Source organism: Oryzias latipes, chromosome 19, assembly GCF_053564925.1.
Source record: "Oryzias latipes strain Hd-rR chromosome 19, Olatipes_Hd-rR_3.1".
Lineage (NCBI taxonomy): Eukaryota > Metazoa > Chordata > Actinopteri > Beloniformes > Adrianichthyidae > Oryzias > Oryzias latipes.
In genome coordinates this window covers 6,506,445-6,528,535 of record NC_136255.1, presented here as the reverse complement: position 1 = coordinate 6,528,535, position 22,091 = coordinate 6,506,445, and the positions used below count along the sequence as shown (strand labels likewise).

Here is a 22,091-nt window from a genome sequence, read left to right as displayed (position 1 = left end):
GGGGGCGGCACCGGCGGTTCAGCCCTTGTAAAATATTATATGCACCACTATTGGTTTACTTATGTCACAGTTTGTGAGTTTGTAACAGCCTGAACCTGGCCGCGCCGCCGCCCTCGCCCCGCAGCTGCGCTCTCCTGTCTTTGAGAAGTAGACACAAATGTGTGTGAAGAAGAAGGGAGGGGGCGCGGGGGGAGCACGCCACCGCGTTTGCGCATGCGCAAACGCGGTGGCGCTGGCGGTGGCGCTGGCGGTGGCGCTGGCGGGCTCATCTTTCAGGGGAGGCGACGGTCGCGGGCTTGATGAAAAAAATAAAAGTAAAAACTGCGACTGCGCCGTCTTGTAGCGAATCAGCGCCCCTGGCTATAGCTGCACGCGCTCCTGCTGGAAATGTGTGAAGAAAGGGGGGGGGGGGGGGGGGGCTGCGGGGAATCAGTTCAATTGTGGGACGCTTCCAAATTAAGTGGCTAGGTGGGGACAAGGGCGGGGGTTTGAATCTACTTCATAAAACCTTTTTATAAGTCAGTCATAAGGTGACATTCTATAACCTACACTTTAATAAAAGGTATAGAAAATATATTCTGCTTTTTTTGGGTTAATTTTGTGTTAAATGCCCAAATGAAAAAATGGCAACACAAAACAATACTGTCACTAAGGTGACAGTTGGTTCAGTCGACGGACTTGATGTCTTCTTCGTGACGTGAGGACATTTATGCCAAACAAACGCCAAAAACATCTAAAATATGGAGAAAAAAAGGTCAAAGCCATCTGGTGCCCAATTTAGAAAGAAAAGAAAAGAAGAAGAGGAGAAAAGAGATAAAGAAAAGGGTAAGTCCTCACAGCTTGATGCATGTCTTTTCTAAATTCTAATGCTACCTGCCCTACAACAACGTTGCCGATGAAAACTTTTATTTTGGTCGATGACCAACACTGAAGTAGGCCCAAATGTTGCAAATAGCGTCATTTTTTTTTTTTTTTAGATTTTATTCTTAAAAATTTGCTCTGCCTTAGCTTGTAACATTAGTTATGATTCATGTGTCTGTCTGCTCTGCTGTAACACAAAGGTTTTGTTGGGTTTTGCTGTTGTATACTAGTTCATAATGTTAAAAAAGCTGTGATGGTTACACAGCATGCTGCTGCTGCCATAAGATGCTAATGGGGCAAATAATTTGAGATTGGTCTTAAATTTAATAATCGTTTGTGGCAGCCTAAACGTTTTCCCAATGTTTTTTTGACATTTAACTGGGGATTTAGGGGTTAATTTTGAGCCTGCATATGAAGTTTATTTTTTATTTGTTTTACAAATGTGGGATTATATTTTTAGCCAATAGAATTTCCATAAATCTGTAGGTAGTTTTAAAAATGAATATTTACCATTTACTGCAAATCTATGGGGACAAAACATAATTGAACAGGTCATAACTAAAAATTTTCCAATCAAAGGATTGAAGACGGAAAACATGAGCTAATTTTTCTTCTCTGAAGTAGAGATCGATATAGAACATGACAATTTAAATTTCCAATTCATAAATGTTTTTAAAATATTTATTTTATATTATTTATTTTATATTGATTTAATATTTCTTAGCTAACTGTATTTTTGCCATGCTTATGGTCTTTTATTTTTTGTGTTCTGATAACTATTATAATGCTGTTCAGAATTCTGACATCTTTTGTATCCACTTCTTAATTTCAATGACAATATAACATGTCAGTTGACAAAGACAAACAAAGTTCTGTTGTGACTAGGGGGGGGGGGGGGGGGGGGGGGGGGGGGGGGGGGGGGCCTGGGGAGGGTCTCGCCCGGGGAGTAATTCAGGGTAGAACCGCCACTGAAACCAGCCTACTACAAATGCACGAGATCCACCCAGAGGGGCGACTTCAAGTCAATACTGCAGAAAACAGAGCAGTCACTCAGTCAGAGGGGCCCAGAAATGGAGCTCTGTTGTGTTTTCATTGATTTAGAGACCTGGATGGTTGGAGAGCTCTGAGCATGCGTCTGATGCAGAACCAGGTTGGTACATATAGGAAATAGACTTTATAAATGTTATTAGTATTCCTAAATGGCTTGCTGAGAATTAGAATAAGTTAGAAATGTTATTTACATCAGGGCTTTTCCTATTTGGTCTGAATTTTATCGAAATACATAAAAGTTCCCTTTGATATTACTAATAATGAATGAGAAGAAACACCATTATCATTATTTTTTTATTTATCACTCCTGACATAGATTGTTGTTCAGCTTTCAGCACATCCTTTCAGGGGTCGCCACAGCCAATCAGCTTACACTGATTCGTACAGGTGGTTTGGCTGGGATTTTTCCACAGAATGCCCTTCCTGACACAGCCCTACGTGTCCGAGCTGGGGACCAGCACAGGGAGACCCAGACTTGGGCCCTGCTGTGGCTACATTAGACAGTAGTGTGAGGGTCTTGCCCAAGATCCTACACGAGATGAAGAGTATCGCGCCCCCTGGGAAACGATCCCTGATTCCTCGGGTGCCAGTCCTTCAGTTAACCAACTAAGACAAAAATAATGATAAAAATAATCCCAAATAACCAAAATTGAACATTTATGATGGGTATTTCATTTCCATTTGTTGCTCTGTGCCTCATTTCAAATTTAGTTTTTCTGCCTCCTAAACCACACTCAAATCTACCAGAGGGTATTAAAAACAAATAATAATAGTAAACTTAATTCCTGTGTGTTGAGGTGCTATCTGACCTCCAAGGTAGCCGCTGTGTTAACTCTGGCTAAGCTGCATTTGATAAATGTATTGAGAGTGGACACTTGCCTTGAAATAAACACTAGTACAATACTTGCTGTTGTATTGTAAAGAGAGGAGTGTTTATGGGAAATGATATGGCTTTAATTGCGTGATTGTGTGTGTATGTCTTGGCAGGTCAGTGCATCGTGTGTCTCTTTGACTCTCACAGTTAAAATGGCGGCTCTTTGTGTCAAACTTGTTCGCCACCCCTGCTCTATGGGGTTCAGGTCATGGGGCATTTCTGGCCATACCTTATGGCTTTGTTCTGCCATTTATCATTTTTTATTAGTTTTATTATTTTCTGTATCTAGTTTGATTTTCGATGTTATGTATTTAATTTTAACGTCTTTCTTATGATTTTAGCCCCAGTGTTCCCTATGAGGATCCTTTCCACCAGGGCTTGCCAGTTTGATGTGGGGTGGTTGTCGCCCTTGCCGGGGTGGCTGGAGTTTAACATTGCAGCCTCACGGCTGTGGAGTGGACTTCATTGCTGTCCCGGTCTGGGTGGCCACTGTGGCGATGTTCCTTAGGAGATTTTCAAAATACTGTTTCTTCACAGCAGAGCCAAGCCTGAGGTTTCTTTAGTTGTATAAGTCTTCATTGTGAGTGGGGTCATGGGATGTATGTGTTGATGGAGGGGAGGGGGTTAAAGGGTGGCCTGGCTTTTTTTCAATTTCGGTGGCTAGTTTTGTTTTTAATTGCAAGGCCAAGTATGAGAAGCGCTTTTTATATATAATGATTGATTGATCGATAAGGCCCTCTCACTTCCTGAGGTCCAGCTGTGATAATTCTGGCACCATGTGGTGGAGCATTGTCCTCCATGAACAGAAAGTTGGGGATGTGCTGGTGAAACTCAGGGATGATGATGATGATGGGCTCCATGATGTCTCTGAGGTAAGAACGTGCATCGACTGGACCATCGACAATGACCACACGAGTTTTGCACTGACTGGTGATGCCTTGACTGTGGAGTATCGCTCACCTCGCCTTCTCCAGCAACGCTGATGACCATCATTTGACATTCATTTCTTGTTATATTGTGACTGTTTTCTGTGCAGTCACTGAGCTCCTCTCTAGTTTCTCTGTTGTGTTTGTTTCTTTCCTGTCCTCTCCGGCCCAAACTGGACGCAAACGGTGGTTACTGAACCTGGTTCTCCTGGAGGTCATCATTATTTAGAGCAACATGTTGACATACCGTTGAGGATTATTGATCTGGTTTGTCCACGCAACTCGTTTTTAGTGAAAACAGTGAAAGCTTTGCTTTCTTGATTGCAGCCATCTTTCAGAATCTAGGATTCACAAAGGATTGTGTTTAAAATTAGGATTACCTCTTACTTTACATAATTTTTTCCCTAAGATAAGCAGCTATTTATCAAATACATGTGTACATATTAAAGTACCGATCATTAGAAAACTGTTCTTCCTGCGAAAACTGAATTCTATTTTCTGTCTTACAAGAAAAATGTTCCTATCAGTAAAGTTTTTCAATAGCAAAATAATCTTAGTTTGAGAAAAAATTTCTCTGTGTCTAGAATTTTGTTCTTAAAGTAGAAATTCTTGCCAAGACCATTTTTCTTATCCCATTGACAGATTTGATTTCTTTTGCTTATTTAAAGAAATTTTGCCAGTGAATTTTTTGACATTTCTAAGGGGCCTATTTTTGCAATGCATGCTTGAACTGTTGTCATCGATCCAGTTGGAACCCCAAAGCTGCTTTTAGGTATCCCCATGGAAGTGTCACTGTACCGCAGCTTCTGTTGATGCATGAATTTAAGTCCTGAAGCTGCTGAAGCTATTGCCAGGGTCTTGCTGTTGTGCAAATAGTTACTTGTAAACAACAACACAACCTTGTCTAAGTATGTAACTCTACATTTTTTTTCAAGGATCTACAATGAACTCCTGACAAACTGTTGGGAGAAGGTCAAAGACAGATTAGGGTTTGTTTAGGCCTCCTTATCATAATTCTGGTATGGACATATAATGTTTAACTTGAGGAGTTTCTGTCACTGCTGTACACTCCTTCTTTTCATTTTACAATTTAACATGCTGTCAAACCCTTTGCTGTAACACAAAAGCTTTCATCTGTGAAAAACTGAGATTCACGCTACAAGCTTTTGAAACTGCATTTTTTCCTCATCTGCTCCTGACTCGCAACTATTTGAATAACTAATCCTAATAACTAAATCCAATTTTAATATTAACGTTCTTCATATGTGTCCTTCATAATGAGAAATATGCTACGAGAACATTGTCATTGGAGTGAATATTTAACCCTTGTGTTATCCTATGACCCCACCGTTGCATTGACGTGTTCTCCCTACCATGACAAAGGTGGATAAAGGTGGAAAGATTTAATGTAATCCATGGACACCAGTGAAGATCACAAATCATTGAAGAAAAAAGGTTCAGAGCACTGTCTAGTGGGTCTAGATGACCCAACTCCCAATGTTAAAGTGCCTAGGATAGCACAAGGGTTAAAGGCTCTTTGACATGTTTGGACTGGTAGTGTGGACTTCATTTATGTTGTGCTCAGATAAATCAGTATGAACACAATGTGGCCAACACAACAAGGACAATCAGACTGTTATCGGCAAAAGACAAAATCTCTTAATTGGGCAGAGTTGTAGCAGAGTCCTACACACTCAAAAATACACATGTACAAACACGAAGTTGTAAGCACGTGCACAAACCGGTACACACATTTTTTACAAACACACATGCACATAAACACACAATACATGCAAACACTTGTATACACATGCATGCACATCTTAACATATTTGCACACGTGCATACAATGCGCACACAAATGCACATGAACACACGCATGCATATGCATACACACTCGTGCACATACACACGCATTAAGGGTTTCCATACATGTTGAAGTGTAATGCAGGCAGGCTCGTGTTCAGATTCATTAGCAGAAATGTTTCTACCAGCCATAGTTTCACTTTTTTGTAATACAGTCTTCCCTCAATTATTACAGTAATGTTCTAAAAATAACCTGCAATGGGTGAAATTTGCTATGTAGTCATTTTTATTTATAAATCAAAATAAACTTTTGTTTGTAAAGCCCTTTCATATTCCTATAACTTAAAGTGCTTTGCATGGTAAAAACTTTTTTTCATGTAAAAAGCAAAAGCAGGGACCTTCACACATAAATAGCCGGACTGTGCTGATTTAAAAAAAAAATCTCCAATTGCCCCTTGGTTCCTGCGTCTTGGTCATCCTGATACACCGTGACAATACTGTTCTAAACAAAATGGAAAACCTGTTCTGTAATTTCACTTCAATGAACAGCAACAAAAGGGCTGCACGGTGGCGCAGTGGTTAGCGCTCTTGCCACGGCAAGAAGGCCCCCGGTTCAAGTCCCGGCTGGGGGACATGAAAAACACATCAACGGGGGACCTTTCTGTGTGTGGTTTGCATGTTCTCCCCGTGCATGCATGGGTTTTCTCCGGGATCTCCAGCTTCCTCCCACCATCCAAAAACATGCTTCATAATTCATGATTGGCAACTCTAAATTGTCCATAGGTGTGAGTGTGAGAGCGAATGGATGTGTGATTGAAGATATTCTACCCTGCAACAGACTGGCGACCAGTCCAGGGCATCCCTTGCCTTCGCCCAAGTGGCCGGGATAGGCTCCGGCAACCCCGTGACCCCGAAATTGAAATTGAAATAATTTTGTCAAAAAGTTTTATGGTTTACAAGTCAAGATCTGCACAATCAGCGGATCTATTATATTATATGTGTCTGTAGTTACATTTTTCTTGAAACAGTTTAAATAGATTCTTTACACAGAGGACATTCAAAAAGCAACAGAAGATTTAACTAAAAATACAATTACCCAAGAAGCCTAAAAAAACTGAAATATTGCAGTAAATATGCAGTAATGTAAAAACAATGTTTGGCAAACTTTTACTTTGAAAGGGAAGTTGAATTAGACTGAATCAAATCAAACTTCATTTGTATAGCACTTTTACAATTCATGCTACTCAAAGTGCTTTACGTAAAAAAAAAATCACAAAAAAAAAGGACAGGACAAATATTTTGTTTAAAACCTGCACAATGCCCCCCCCCCCAAACACAGACAGACATGCACACACACACACACACACACACGCACACCCACCTCCATACACACTTCCATACACACACACACCATGATAAGAAGACTGAGTGAACATCAGGTTTGACCACATCTGATGCATTTTTACCCAGTTGCACGTGCAAAACCTTCCCTTCACGCATAAATGTGTTTATGTTCTCCAACACATCTGAGACTTAAGATCCTGTCTTGACTGCTCAAGATCTGCTCGGTTCTCCTGGTTCAGGGTGACGCATAACATGAGAGGAAAGCACAAAGAGGATGCAGCAGAACCTTCATTTCCACCTTTATGAGCCGGTAAACAGTGGACAAACAGCTTCAACAGTTCAGCTGCTTTGAGAACAACTCCTCCTTTAAACGATGGTAGTGTCCTTTCCTGTCCATAAGCTCCAGGTGAGTCCCCTCCTCCACGACGGACCCCTGCTCCAGGAAGATGATGTGATCCGCCTTTTCTAGAATCTTCAGCTGATGAGTCACAATCAGGACTGTCCGCCTCTGAGAAAGAACTTCCTTCAGCACCTGAGGAGAGAGAGGCGCACCACATCAAACAGTCATTACATGTTTACAGACGAACCAACACTTGAAACATTCAAATGAAAGCTGCTAACGGACATATCGTTGGCTCCAGTCAGTCTAAAGCAACATATATGAGAACAGCTCAGGATGGAATCACTGCACAGCAGAGTTCAGGGGATATTTCAGAAAGAAGAATGTCTATTAAGACAACAGTTGGAGTTTACGTTTTCTTTACTTACTGTGTGCTGAGACTCTATATCTAATTTGCTGGTTGCTTCATCCAGAATGATGACCTTTGGATCTCGAACCAGAGCTCTGACCACGGCGATGATCTGCTTCTGTCCCTCTGAGAGTTTGCCTCCACACTCTCCAACATCTGAGAGAACAAAGTTTCCCAAAACCCCACAAAGTCTGAAACTCAACAAACAAAATCTGGGGCACAAAGATTTTTGATGATCTGTTGGTCATTTTGGGGACGGTTTTCTGAGGATGTGTGCAGCTCACCATAAACTCCTCTCTAGTTTCTCTGCTTTGTTTGTCTCTTTCCTGTCCTCTCTGGCCCAAACTGGACACGGCAGGCGGTTACTCCACCTAGTTCCGCTGAAGGTCATTTGCTAATCTTTCATTTTAGAGGGAGTTTTCCTCTATTCACTCAGCATGAGCATTACTTCGCTTCTCAATTTGTGGGCCTTTTTCAACAAATTGTTATTGAAATCCAGCAAAGATAATGCTGGAATGCTCTTGACTAAATTAGGTCATAATATTCTACAATTGTTTTAAATGAATAACACACTTTATCTTTTAATTAGGTTTTATGTAAACCAGCCTACAAGTGTCCACATTTGAATGATTTAAAGAAGGTCCACAAGCATCTCCTGCAACACTCTTGATCCTCTTAGCTGAAGTCTTGTTTTGATGAAGATGACTGGGATGAAACTTACCTGTGTCATATCCATTCTCCATCTCTGAAATAAAGCTGTGGGCGTTGACGTTCTTCGCAACAGCTTCAACCCTCTCAGGAGGGCAGTCCTTCAAACCATAAACAATGTTGTCTCTGAGGGAGCCTGAAAACAGCACGGGATTCTGGGAAACCAGGGCAATCTGCAGGCAGGAGGATCATTTAAAAAAAGGCCTTAGTGTTACATTTTCAGTGTCAGGACTGGAAATAGGACATCTAGTCATCTTTCAAAGCCCTAAGAAAGTTTCAATGTTCTAACAACCTTCAGTACAAGATGCTCCTCTTAAATGTGAAAGTCTTTTTCTGATGTTTTTACCAGGGGCCCCTTTGTCTTTTAGATTAACACATCCAGGATTGAACTGAAATATGGGCTTGTTAATATAGTTTTACCCTGAGTTTGAAAAGGCAGAGTGTGTTGATTTTAAAGGATCAAACTAAAAGCCTGGCACTGCACTGACCCACGGATTTATCTGTGGCATCCAACAGCCTCAGACTTTTTTTTGGGCATTTGGACTGAAAAAACATTCGTCCGCTCTACAATGACTCTCCTCAGGAGTTTGGTACACTTTTGAGATTTTCAAATATAAACAGAGCAGCTTGAAAGAGCTGAAAGAACATTTACAAGAAAGCTTTGGCAACTTTACCAAGCAGACTTTGTTTGGCGTCGAGTTTTTGTGGATCGTTTTTTAAGAGGAATTTTGCTTGTATCAAGTAACATTTGGTCAATTCTATTGTTTTAGTTTCAGTGCAGGACCAAACATTTTTATGTTCATTCTGAAGAATTTTGAGCTTTGTTTTCTCCATCATAACAAAAAAATGTCACAAGAATATGTTAAAAACAACATAGAGGGTCCTTGGATCCCTGTTCCTGCTGCTTTTGCCGCTCTATGATTGTTTCTGCATATGCAGAATTGACAGTTTGCCTGGCTTGGGGCCAATAAAAAATAAACAAACCCTTTGGAGGTGCACAAGTTTTGCAGGAAAAGTTCTTTAATGTCTGCTCAGAAGTTGTTCAATGCAGACGAACTTGAACTTTAAAACTTAAAAAACAAGGCTCGGTTTTTATGGGTGGCAGTGGCTCAGGCGGTTGAGAAGGTCGGCCAATGATCGGAGGGTCTGCGGCTCGATCCCCCCCAGCTAACTGCCGTGTCCTTGGGCAAGACACTTCACCCTCCCTGCCTCCAGTGTTGCTTCACTGGTGTGTGAATGTGTATGAATGTCTGGGTGATGGTCAGCTGTCAGTCTGCACCAGGGCAGCTGTGGCTACATTAGTATCTTATCATGAACGAGGAGGGAATGAATAATGGACACATTGTAAGTGCTTTGAGCGTCTGGAAAAGCGCAGATAAATCCAATCCATTACTATTATGATTGCTTAAAAAAATGTCCTTTTGCTATTTCTGTTTTCACAGAGGCACAATAAATCCAAGTCACTCATTTTGCTTGTAACTGAAGAAAAATAGTTGATCTGGTTGTGTTATCGTACCTTCTGGTTAAGGTACTTGCTTTGGTATAGATGAAGCGGTTTTCCGTCTAGCAGGATCTGACCCTCCTGAGGTTCATACAGCCTCTTCAGCAGGCTGACACAAGAAGTCTTCCCGTTGCCAGAGAGACCTACCAGGCCCGTGATCTTCCCCGGCTGCAACTCCATCGACACTGACTGGAGGGGAAATAACACAGTTGTGGCTTTTTCCAACAGTTCGACATGATTCTACGCCACGCTAACAGACACAGACCTTCAGAGCGAATTGACCTGGAGGAGCAGAGGGGTAGCTGAAGGAGACATCTTGGAAAACAATTCTCCCCTCCAGCTTCTCCGGACACAAGTCTCCTTCCTTCTTGCACTTTGGTTCCCTGTCCAGGTAACTCAGCACCTTGGCAATGACCCCAACCGTTGACATTGTTTCTCCACGGCAAAACATGATCTCCTGTGACAAAAGTCAATCATTGATCATTAGCAGCCGATCACTGTTGCCGATTTTTCTTTCAAACCGATAAACTCACCCTTAAGTTGACTGACATGGGCTTCTGGTACAAGAAAAAGGTCAGCAGACTCCCGACGCTGAGCTGGCCGGAGGAGATGAGACTGCGAGCCTGAATCAGCATGATGAGCTTTATTCCTAGAGTCACCACCTGAAGGAAACCAGAGGGAGGGGATGTTCACTAACTTCACTCAAATTTGCATTTTTGTCTACAAGCATCATTTGTGACTAACTTGGGATGTCCCGATACAATATTTTGGTCCCCGATCCGATTCCGAGTAATTTGATTGTCTGATCTGATACTTTTGTAACACATTTAAAACGTGAACAAATTTAAGATCCAGATCCAGGTTTTTCTCTATTTTTATGAACCTCCCTTTATCATTTAACACTAAAAGTGAGCACTTCTGTGAAGTAGCGTGAACATTCAGGTACAAATAGTGCAACTATCAACTAGAGTAAATAGTTAACTATTAACTAGTAAAAATAGAGGATGCTTAGTCATGTGAGACAGTTCGGTGTCCAGCTCTGTTGAACATTTTTGATCGTTTGTTATTCTTAAAAATTAATGATGACTTCCATCCAAAACCGATGCTGTAGCATGAATTTGATGAGGAGTTTTCATGACTACCTTATATCAATTTATACCATGCTCCGTTTGAATACTCGATTCTGATCGGCTGCTGGGTGTGCATTAAAACCTGATAACCGCACGGTGAAAAAAGAAGTTCCGGTCACATGGCTTAAATGTTTTGTATCACTGTGCCGGCTTCTTTAAGACAACATTTTGCTTCATCATTTGGACAAAAAAAAGCGGTAAGAGGTGAACTTTCTCTCTGAACTGATGCTTTATTCAACCCATCGGGACGATCAGCGTGTATATATCGCAGAATCTTGACTGCAGCGGTGGGGCTGCACGACGCGGACTATATGTTACGCGCCGCATCACGTACCATATAGTCCGCTTTTTGTGAGAATAGCGATCCAAATCGGGGGAAAAAACACGAATTAAGGACTACAAACTGGTTAATATGTATTGCTTCTGTAACTGACCATGGTATAAGCGGGTTAATGGCCTTCGAAGTATGCGTAATTACTTTTTGACGCTCTTCGCGAAAGCAACCACGGTTCAGGCTTCCACGGCGTGCGTTGAAAAGCAATAACGCACACTTTACCCTTTAACCATCAACCCTTACGTAACCATTTATATGTTTCGGTTGTTTTTGAGACATTATGGATTTCTTTTTTTTTTTAAACGACTTTTTCCTGGAACTTGCCTTTTGTATACGGGCCGTTTGGCAGCCGTCTCACTACCATCTCTCAATTTAATTCTCATTTAAAAAGAGTAAAAAATATTTTTTTTCTTCATAGGTCGTTGTTTTCAATAAAACAAACCCATAGACACTTCCTGTCAGTTTAAGACGTTCATTAGAAGTCCAAATCTGTGGACATATAAGTAACTTTTCTGTTTTTGTGTGCCTCCTACTCGAACTAGTATGATATCCATTTTATTACAGTAAAATGTTGTGATCTGTTCATTATAGGGGTGTGTATTGGCAAGAGTCTAACAATACAATATGTAACAAGAACAATTTTATGAATTAGGAAAAAAACTCTACCTGGATATTAATATGCCTCCCATTGTAATAAAATGATACATTTAATTTTATTTCAAGATCACAACTTTAAGCACTGCAACTGTATCTCATATACAGGTTGCTTTTACCCAAATAAATTCAAAGTGCTTTTCTTTTGGTAAATGAAGAAATCTTAAAAAAACATAAAATGAATGTGCCTTAACCAACAGGGTTCTGTGGGTAGTGCATGTCTCCTAACAGCAAAAACTGAATATTTAACACAAGCTGGTTCTAGTGAGATCTTGTTTTTTTGTGCGAGTAGAGCCGCTCAAAGAGACTCAATCTGCTCTGCTGACAACTAGCGGTCGGAGGTTTAAGTGGAAAACAAGAGTCAGACACTGAAGAACGCTCATAAATAATTCAATAAATATCATCCTGACAGCATTTTAAATCAATACAAGTATCACCAAGTGAAATATCACGATATATATCGCCGAATCGCTTTTCCTACACCCCTAGATCATAATATACCAATTTCTGGTAAAGTATTTGTGTTACTATAAGCTTGAAATATGCAGCACAGATCATATTAAGAACAAAATGAATATCTGATCCCTGATCAGGAAACGACACAGAATCTGAAGCTACATGATTGGGCCCAATTTTGGATCCTGTGATCTAATGACAACAGAGTAAAAATCCTGCCTTAAAAGAGGTTTCTAACTGCTTCTAATCAAGCAAAAGTTTTATTTATGAAATTATTTTCTCTTGATCTTTACAAACTAATCACAAATTCCAAGTAATTCTAAGTAATCTTCCTCCCCTGAAGCCTTACCCTCCGACAGAGGAGATACACCGCGCCGTAGACCCCCGAGCGCCTCCTGATGGAACACAGCGTCTCCAGAGAAGCGTGATACCGCCTCAGCTCCTCTTTCTCCGCCCTGAAGGTTCGGACTGTTCGGATTCCACCGATCGTCTGGGACGCCAGGTCTTTGATATCAGCGTGGCATTCCTGTGTCTGATCCTTCAGCTCCTAGTTATTGGAGATTTTTTATGAAACATTTAATAACATGAAACAATCTGCAAAAAAAAGACACATTTTGTACCTCAAAAACTATACTTGAACAGGAGGAAAATGAGGATCAAAATGATCAAAAAATGTCTCAAAAAATGATGGGGAAAAGGTAAAATGGTAATAAAATGTGTACAAAAATTTCCATCTCATTAGAACCAAATTTCCTTTTTTTCTTCTTCATAATTGTATGACTTTAGTTCTCGTATATTTTACCTCTTTTTTTCAAAAAATTAGGACTTTATTCTCATAAACTGTAGAGTTTTTCTTATCTTGTTTTTTTTCTACTTTATTTGTTTGTTGTTGTTTTTTTTAACCTAATACTTCATTGTAAAATAAAAAAAACAACAAAAGTAACATAATTTTGGTATAAATAAGACACGTCAACACTGACTTTAGTTTAACTAGAAAAGTGTGCATCCAGTCTTATAGACTTGCCCCCCTTTGTCTTACCTTGTTCAGGGTGATGTATTTGTTTTGTATCATGGCCAGAAGAGGCATCTCTATGCAGGTGAGCAGCGTGAGCTCCCAGGACAGTCCCAGCATCACCCTGAGCATGAGGCAGGTTTTGACCGTGCTCCGAACTGCTACGTTAGCGTTCAACGCCACAGTCCGGCCCATCCGATCAATGTCGCTGTGCAGGCGGGAGGAAAGCTGCCCTTTGGGTTGGAAAAACGAATGTCGTAGGTAACAGGAGAGTGAGCTGTTTCACATTTTCTTCTCACCTGGTTTGTTCTCCTCAAAGAAGTGAATCTCCTGCCGGAGGAGGCTGTGAAACAGGAAGTGCTTCAGCCTCTTGTTTAGCCTGGCCAGTGAACACATGAATATTCCTCCTCTGAAGCCGGAGAAAAGTGAGCTATTGAAAGAATGACATTTAAAGCGTTAGTTTTTATTGTTGGAAATTTGTTGGGCACATTTTCGCTCCATACCCTCATCAAGACGAGCTGCAGCCTCGCTTGGCAGCCACAAAATCAAACACGTTGGTGTTAGAGTCTCGCGTTTCCAAAAAGTTACTGAGATTTTTCAAAGAACAGTTTATCAAATCACCAGAAATATCACTCAAAGACTTTTTGATTACCATATTTTTCGGACTATAAGTCGCACGTGAGTCTGAGTCGCCCCCCCAGCCAAACTGGAGAAATACGGTCATTTCTTTGGAGGAATAAAAGAAACAGAATTTTTTTTACCTTCCAACAGAATAAAGGATCAGCAGTCCAATTGCAGAGGCGAAGTGAGTCTGACGAGCCTGACCGCTGATCATATCGATTAATTTCCCTTCATACAAAGGGATGTAAGTGTCACCTGTAAGACAAGAGTTACCTGTAGTGGTCTACACTTTAATCCACAGGACAGATTATTTGTCTGGGATACTTACAGATGACTCCTAAAATGAGGAAGGTGAAAGCCGCGATTAGGTAAAGTGTGTCTGGTTTATAGTAAATCAGCACCCTCGCCAGCAGCTTCTTAGCATCCAAGTTAGCGCTGTCCTTTTCCTTTTGCTCTCCAAACAGTCCGATTTCCCAAACTGCACAGGCCAACGCTGAGGAGGCCGCCCCCAGCAGCAGCACGCCGACGTCGGGGAACGGTCCCATGTACGACTCTGCGGCGGGCGCCCTCAGGAAGAGTCCCGTTTCATACACAGGGGTGAGGAGGCAGTGGAGCGCCACGAACCGGTGGAGCCCGCCGTGGGGCTTTCCATCCATCAGCACAGAGGCAAACGCATGGAGGACGGCCCACCTTACTGCCCCAGAGGCCCACGCTCCTGCCAGTCCACCACAGCTGGAGAACTCCAGCAGGAACAGGGACAACCAGACAGAGGAGCTCAGGAGAACATCCAGGAGAACGACCAGCACTCCATGCAAGGCCACCCCACCCATTTTCCCTCAGAGGATGTGGGGTTGAAGTTTGATCTAAAAACAACAAAGGTGACAGTGTGGTGCTGAACGTTAGATGTGGAACAGTGAGAACTGGACTGAGTGCCCCCCCCCCTGCTGCCCCCAAGAAGCCAAAATCCCTGAGACTTCTATAGAGGACTAAACAGCTGTTACTCATTCTATTGGTCAGGAGAACCATTCTTGCTTTGATACTTTTTTTTAACATGTTCTTGCTAATCCTAATTTCTTTCTATAGTGAAAGTTATAAACTAACCAATCAGATGCCTCAATAAAAGTAGGTGGTCTCATGTCCAATGTTCAGTGTTTGATTGACAGATTCAGAGTGGTTGTCAGAGAAATGTTGACTCCGATCATTGCTCACTGATCTGGTTCCAACATGGCGCTGTCCGTATCACTGACAAATGGCGACTTTGTTGGAGCCAGAGGTAAATCATTTTCTCCCACTCTCACTACAGCAGTCATACACAGTCAATGATGCTGAATCCAAAAAATGAAGCTTCGCCTACAGACAACAACCATTACGCCTAACAACAGTGACAACTGACTTCCCACAAAGGGCAGAAAAGTGTCTCAGAATCTAAAAACTAACATGTTAAAAACAGAATGTGGGTGGTTTTGTCATCATCTGAACAGGGTCTGCAACCTGGGGCTCCGGAGCAACGAGAGGCTCTTTCACCCCACTTACTCCCACTTTGTGGCAGCGACAGCCTCAAACAGATTTTGCAGCGTGTTGGTTTGTTGATCCAACACGCTGAAGAGTGAAAACCACAGAACTGCAGAATCGATTCCTGTCTTTTAGGAAAAAACTCCTTTTTGCTACTTTCCAGTTTAACGTCTTAAACGTCTGAGCGTTAATCCAAAAAACGGAAGCCCAAGAGAGCAGAGTGCTGGGAAACTAAAATTTAGATTTTCCTAAAAAGAAATCGTCTTAAACAATAAATGTATCAATAAAATTGATGCGTGAGCACCGTGTATCACAGAAAAATTTAATAGATCACTTAGCAAAACCAGAATTCACACTTAAGGTGCAAAAACTAAAATAACTTTGACTTAATGTTTTGGTAGATTTATAAGTTTCTGTCTGAGATATACACCACAAACAGGTAAAACAGTGCCTTTTTTTTTGTTAATGCAAACTCCTACTACTATTTTTGCTCCATTGAAATGATCCTATGTGACACAGGGTGTCTTTTATTTTGAAAGGAAATCAAGTCATTTGTTATAAACTTTTGTATTTTGAAGAATATCTATTTTTGTGTGTTCGTGTTTTATTTATGCAAAATAATAAACAATAATTCATTTCCATTTATTATAATAGTAACAGAATAAATATAAATCTGTGTCTTACTTTCTGAAGTCAGACTTTGTGGCTCCTTCTCTGTGGGCTTCTGACTGTCAGTGAAGTGGACCTGAATGAAGAGATTTAGCATGTTTTCTTGTGTTTGACATGTGTTCGTTTGTCGTGAATGAAATCTAGCTTCAGTAAATTTGCCTTTTTAATGCAGTAGTAAAATGCGTAGTTGTTTTTTGGGTGGAATCTGCATTTAGATGAGTTTTGACTTTTTTTTATCTTTATCTTTATCTTCACAGCAGCAGCCCAGTGATTTCATAACTCTTCTAGTTTTTCTTGTAACTCAACTCATTCTACTTTATACATATTATGTTATAATCATGTAAAACTTGATATCTTCTATCAAAGCAAACAGAAAAATGTGTGTTATTGTTAAATACTGTACAAATTTGCTCATAGCAAAATGTACTCAAGACAAGTGTACTTGGGCTATAGTAAATAGAATGAGGCAGTATGCTTGAAGTTACTGTATTTTAAACCTAAAATATTCGAATTTATCTACACATTTAGTTAGTATACTCCCATGATGGTCTGTAGTAGTCATTTTGCTAAAAGAATATTTGCTAAAATAAACTTCCAAGTTCAACTGTGAGACTTTGGCTAAGGATGCAGTCTTCTGTAGCTGGAAAACTAAGGGGTACTTAATTCTTAGCTAAAGCGGGTTAAGTTGTGGTTCTCTTTCACTGCAGTTTTACATAAAAATAGCAGCGGTACTTGTAATTTATTGTCGTTACTCACCGTCAGTCAGTGTTTTTGGGTGCAGGTTCTGTCTTTCGGTTTCACTTTTGCTCGCGGCTCGAGGCGCATGCGCGTTTGTCAAAGAAACGGACGTGGAACAGGAACATGACACTCTAGTCTTATTTTTGTGGGGTTAGTTTCCCTACAGCAGAACTACAGGGTTCAACTAAAAGAGGTTTTCGGGTCTATATAGTGCACTTCTCGTGTGTACGGAAAGACCACAAGAGGGCAGTATTCTGAACCCTATTTTTTACTTTTTGCGTGGCTTTCCGGGTTAACTTTCAAAATAATGGCATCGAAGTGCCCAGACTTTTCAAAATAATTGTAATACCGGAACAAAAAGTAAAAATGTGAGGCACTAATAATTTTAAGGCCTCTTTTAGATCATTCTCTTATTCCAACAGCCAATCTCTGTTAGTTAAAGCACACTCAAAGTACATTAAATGGCCTGTTCTGCCCAAAATAAAAGAAACTCATTTCAAAATAATAAATAAATATTATCCTGTCTCCGATTTTCTTCGAAGCAGATTTAAATTTGACGTGGAATCTTGCATTTTTTGTAACTCCAATGAGGAAACGCTGGAACATTTGTTTTTTTCATGCGATTACTCTAAGGAATTCTGGACTCAAATAAGGAATTGGATTAATTTAAAACTTAACATTCCCCCTTTTGGTATTTCTGATCAGTGGCGGTTCTACCCTGAATTACTCCCCGGGCGAGGCCCTCCTCTAGCGCCCCCCCCCCCCCCCCCCCCCCCCCCCCCATAGAGTCACTTTGTCCATTTATTGTAACTGAAAATACAGTTAGGAAATATTTAATAAACACAAACAATCTGAAATAAATATTATAAACTACAAATCACACTAATAATACACTAGAATAAATGTAACTGCAGCACTAAGAAGAGAAAACACTAAAACCTAACCTTTGTGGCCTTCCTGATGCAAGCTTGTCAATAACGTCATCATATGAAATCTGCTCCCCCCCTGAATGATTGATATTAACAACAGCAGGTTAGTGAGTTGCTCCTGAGACTTTGGTGACCTCAGGTATGACTTGATCAACTGGAGTTTTGAAAAGCTAACAGCAGCAGCAGCAGCAGCAGCAGCAGCAGCAGCAGCAGCAGCAGCAGCAGCAGCAGCAGAAGCAGCAGCAGCATGCTACCATCACAGCTTATTTAACATTATGAACTAATATACAACAATAAAACACAACAAAAACTTTGTGTTACAGCAGAGCAGACAGACACACGAATCATAACTAATGTTACAAGTTAAGGCAGAGCAAACATTTAAGAATAAATATCTTAAAAATGACGTTATTTGCAATATTTGGGCCTACTTCAGTTTTGGTCATGATAGACCAAACAAGAGATTTTTCCTCTGCAACGTTGTTGTTGTTGTAGGGCAGGTAGCATTCGAATTTAGAAAACGTGCATCTAGCTATGCGATAATAACCTTTTCTTTGTCTCTTTTCTCCTCTTCTTCTCTTTTCTTTCTAAATTGGGCACCAACTTTGACCTTTTTTCTCCATATTTCAGATGTTTTTGCATTTAGCATAAATGTCCTGACATAGGTATCAAGTCTGTCGACTAAACCAACTGTCATCTAAGTGAAGAATTTTTTTTTGTTTTCCCATTTTTTATTTGAAATAACCAAAAAAGCATGATTTTTTTATACTTTTTTTATACCCGCAGCCCCCCCCCCCTCCCGTTCGTCAAACATTTCCAGCAGGAGCGCGTGCAGCTGCACCCAGGGGCGCCAATTCGCTACATAATTTTTATTTTTATTTTTTCATCCAGCACTGAGCCGCGGCCTGCGACCGTTGCCCCCCTGGAAGAAGATCCAGCCAGGTTTGCGCATGCGTTTTGTGCTCCGTGCTCACCTCAGCCTGCACCCTTCACCCCGCGCCCCCTCCCTTCTCCTTCTTCACCCCGCGCCCCCTCCCTTCTCCTTCTCACACACATTTGCGTCTACTTCTCAAAGACAGCAGGGAGCGCAGCTGCGGGGCGGGGGCGCCGCCAGGTTTCAGGCTGTTACAAACTCTGTGATATAAGTAAATCAATAGTGGTGCATAAAGTATTTTACAAGAGCTGAGCCGCTGGTGCCGCCCCTCCGTCATTTTTCCGCCCCGGGCGATCGCCCGTATGGCCCGTGCCTAAAACCGCTACTGTTTCTGATGTCTTGCTGTTTATGGAAAATATTGATGATTCTTTCTCAAATATCATTAATATCATCTTACTTTTAGGAAAATACCATATCCACTGTTGCAAGTGGAGAGGTTCCAAGCCCTCCTTCCCAGGTTTTATTAACGATTTTAAATTATATTATTCCTCACTGAAAAGATTACAATCCTCAGTAGGTGTTAAAAAAATATTTAAACAAATTTCCTTGTGGCTTTTATTCTAGTTTCCGTCCTGTGTTATCATTTGGCTCCTGTTATTTATTATTTTATTTTTTGTAAGTGTTTTTAACAGTATATGTTTATGACAGAGTATTTTTTACCCCCTTAGTGTTTTTGTATTTTGTGGTGTGTTCATCCTCTGCGGGAGTTTGTATTTTTGTCTTTGAAAAGTTCAATAAAAAAAAAAAATAATAATAATAATAATTTTAAGGCCTAAACTGTATTGAAATGTGTGACTGTTTTTGCAAACCTTTTCTAAATCTTACCTTTTATAACTTAAAATTGATGCTTAATATAAAAAAAGAAGAATTTTGCTGTGTTTTTGCAAAGGCGTAAATCTAAGTCATGAATAAGTTCAATGAGTGCTTCCTGCCTTTTTATTTTTTTTTACTAAGGAAGAAAACATTTTGTCAAGATTGACGAATTTACTTCAGAAGCTAAAGATAGAAGTTGTGATGTCCCACAAGAATCACTTCTAGTCCTATACTCCAAGGGCTAGAAGAATCACTTCTAGCCCTTGGAGTCCTATACTGTACATAATTAAATAAATAAATATTTAATTAAATAAATATGACTTCATGCAAATACACAATCAACCAATAAATCTCTCGTAAATATATAAAAAAAGATCATGAAATTATGAAAAACCTGCACACAGATTTTAAATTAGCCATTATATTATTCAATATATTTCATTTTTCTTTAAACACCTGTTCATTATTTTTAAAACAGCATTTTAAAATAATCATTTTAATCATGTTGAATATTAAAATAATTGTCTTTTTTTCAGAACCTCGGATTTCAAAATCAATATTTTCCAAAATAGCTTTGTTTTTATTTCTTGTTGCTGTTTTTCAGAATGAGTGGAAAATGCTGTTTTAAAATGAACAGGTTTTTAAAGAAAAATTAAATATATTGAATAATATTGTGGTGAAATAATCAAAGCCTTTTTAATTACAACCAATGAGTTTTACATTGTGTGATGTGCAATAATGATTACTGAAATGTTTTTATTACAATCAATAAGCTATTGATTTTCTTTACTTGATCTGTAATGTGTAGCAATAATTACTGGTTTAATGTGATCATGTTTTCTGATAACCAATGATTACATAATGGTTACCGCTACTGAAATCATGAATGAATATTTTCATTCATTAATCAATCATTACTAGGCACTGGATTTTGTCACCTGAAAAGAATCTGATCAGAACCGGATTACGCAAACCATGTAAAACTATAAAATGAACTAATTTAGTAGGGGTGGAATTATATAAGCTTGCTTCTTCCCACCCCTTTTAAATCAAGCTCTACTTGATTTTAGTTAATGATCACTATATTTAATTAAGCAAATTGACAAAGTGCTTTTTTGTTTTTCCCTGTCTTTTTGTATTTATACATTTCATCATTTCAGTAATGAGTTTGATAAATCTGTGTACATTCTTTATTGCTTTTGACTACAATGCTTGAAATCAATCAATAAAACAGTTTTGAACAGCAATGCCTGTACTACTACATGTGAAACAATGGTTTATGTTCACCAAACTACTTTTGAAAAGTACAAATGTATGGAGAGAAATTAGACTCAGTCGGATTTGTGCGTGCGTAATTCTTGATTTGTGCGTAAATTAGGATTTGTGTATGCATATTCTTGCTTTGTGCGTGCGTAAATTAGGATTTGTGCATAAATTTGGATTTGTGCGTGATTTGTTACTCACATAATACGTTTTGTGTATAAGTTAAAAAATATAAAATGAAAAAAATACAAAATGCAATTTACGTATGCATAAATTAAGATTACAACAGCTTGAAACTACTTACACACACACATCTTTAAAAAACACGCACGAATCCCTTGTTATGCACACACGAAGCCAAAGTTACGCACGTGAGACTGTTTTCACGTCTCACAAATTCGTCCGTAAGTGCTGCGTTTAAATACCAGTGGAATGCTCGGTCATTAGAATTTTCCTATCAGCCTTCCCTTCTAAACGTATCCAGACAATGACTCAATCAAAACATGAAGACAGAAGTTTGTTAGTGTTGAACATAGAAGCTACTTACTTCGGGGCGCTGACCACCGAGATGGGCCGCCATTCTTCCCGTGACTCTCTCAGTCTGACTGCCTTTTATTTTTCCGGAAGAATAAAAACAGTCCCCCCTACTGGTCGTTCCTGTTACACATTTTGTATCAATTCGGTGTCTCGGAGAATAATATACTTTTAATATATATATTAGCGTTTAAAAGTGAACGTCATATTCTCAGATAATTTTTATTTTCCTTTAAAGTTTTTTTAAGCCCTGCTACACCCACTAAAGGAAATGCGTTTAGAAGGGAAGGCTGATAGGAAAATTCTAATGACCGAGCATTCCACTGGTATTTAAACGCAGCACTTACGGACGAATTTGTGAGAAGTGAAAACAGTCTCACGGTAGATCCGTGCGTAACTTTGGCTTCGTGTGTGCGTAACAAGGGGTTCGTGCGTGTTTTTTAAAGATGTGTGTGTGTAAGTAGTTTCAAGCTGTTGTAATCTTAATTTGTGCATACGTAAATTGCATTTTGTATTTTTTTCATTTTATGTTTTTTTTAACCTATACACAAAACGTATTATGTGAGTAACAAATCACGCACAAATCCAAATTTATGCACAAATCCTAATTTACGCACGCACAAAGCAAGAATATGCATACACAAATCCTAATTTACGCACAAATCAAGAATTA

General features: G+C 39.8%; 1 protein-coding gene and 1 long non-coding RNA gene across 5 annotated transcripts; one reads left to right on the top strand and one right to left on the bottom strand.

The window, feature by feature from the left end:
- Positions 1 to 1,839: 1,839 nt before the first annotated feature.
- On the top strand, positions 1,840 to 13,369 carry LOC110017172 (uncharacterized). The gene is made up of 3 exons (XR_002292468.2): positions 1,840 to 2,011; positions 10,048 to 10,210; positions 12,737 to 13,369. It is a non-coding gene; the product is annotated as an uncharacterized LOC110017172 (long non-coding RNA).
- tap2t (transporter associated with antigen processing, subunit type t, teleost specific) lies at positions 6,449 to 21,482 on the bottom strand. Of its 4 annotated transcripts, XM_011488416.4 has the most exons (13): positions 16,964 to 17,196; positions 16,223 to 16,283; positions 14,355 to 14,889; positions 14,167 to 14,281; positions 13,705 to 13,835; positions 13,433 to 13,638; positions 12,743 to 12,940; positions 10,353 to 10,481; positions 10,085 to 10,276; positions 9,835 to 10,008; positions 8,332 to 8,491; positions 7,630 to 7,766; positions 6,449 to 7,393 (listed from the first exon to the last, which is right to left on the bottom strand). In XM_011488416.4, exons 3-13 carry the CDS (start codon positions 14,854 to 14,856, stop codon positions 7,193 to 7,195), a joined length of 2,145 nt encoding a protein of 714 aa, XP_011486718.1. In that variant the 5' UTR covers positions 14,857 to 14,889; positions 16,223 to 16,283; positions 16,964 to 17,196; the 3' UTR covers positions 6,449 to 7,192. The 4 variants fall into 4 exon arrangements, with proteins under 4 accessions (XP_011486718.1, XP_078794047.1, XP_004080734.1 ...); XM_078937921.1 differs by lacking the exons at positions 16,223 to 16,283; positions 16,964 to 17,196 and adding an exon at positions 21,432 to 21,482; XM_004080686.5 differs by lacking the exon at positions 16,223 to 16,283 and having other exon boundaries at positions 16,964 to 17,188.
- Positions 21,483 to 22,091: the final 609 nt, after the last annotated feature.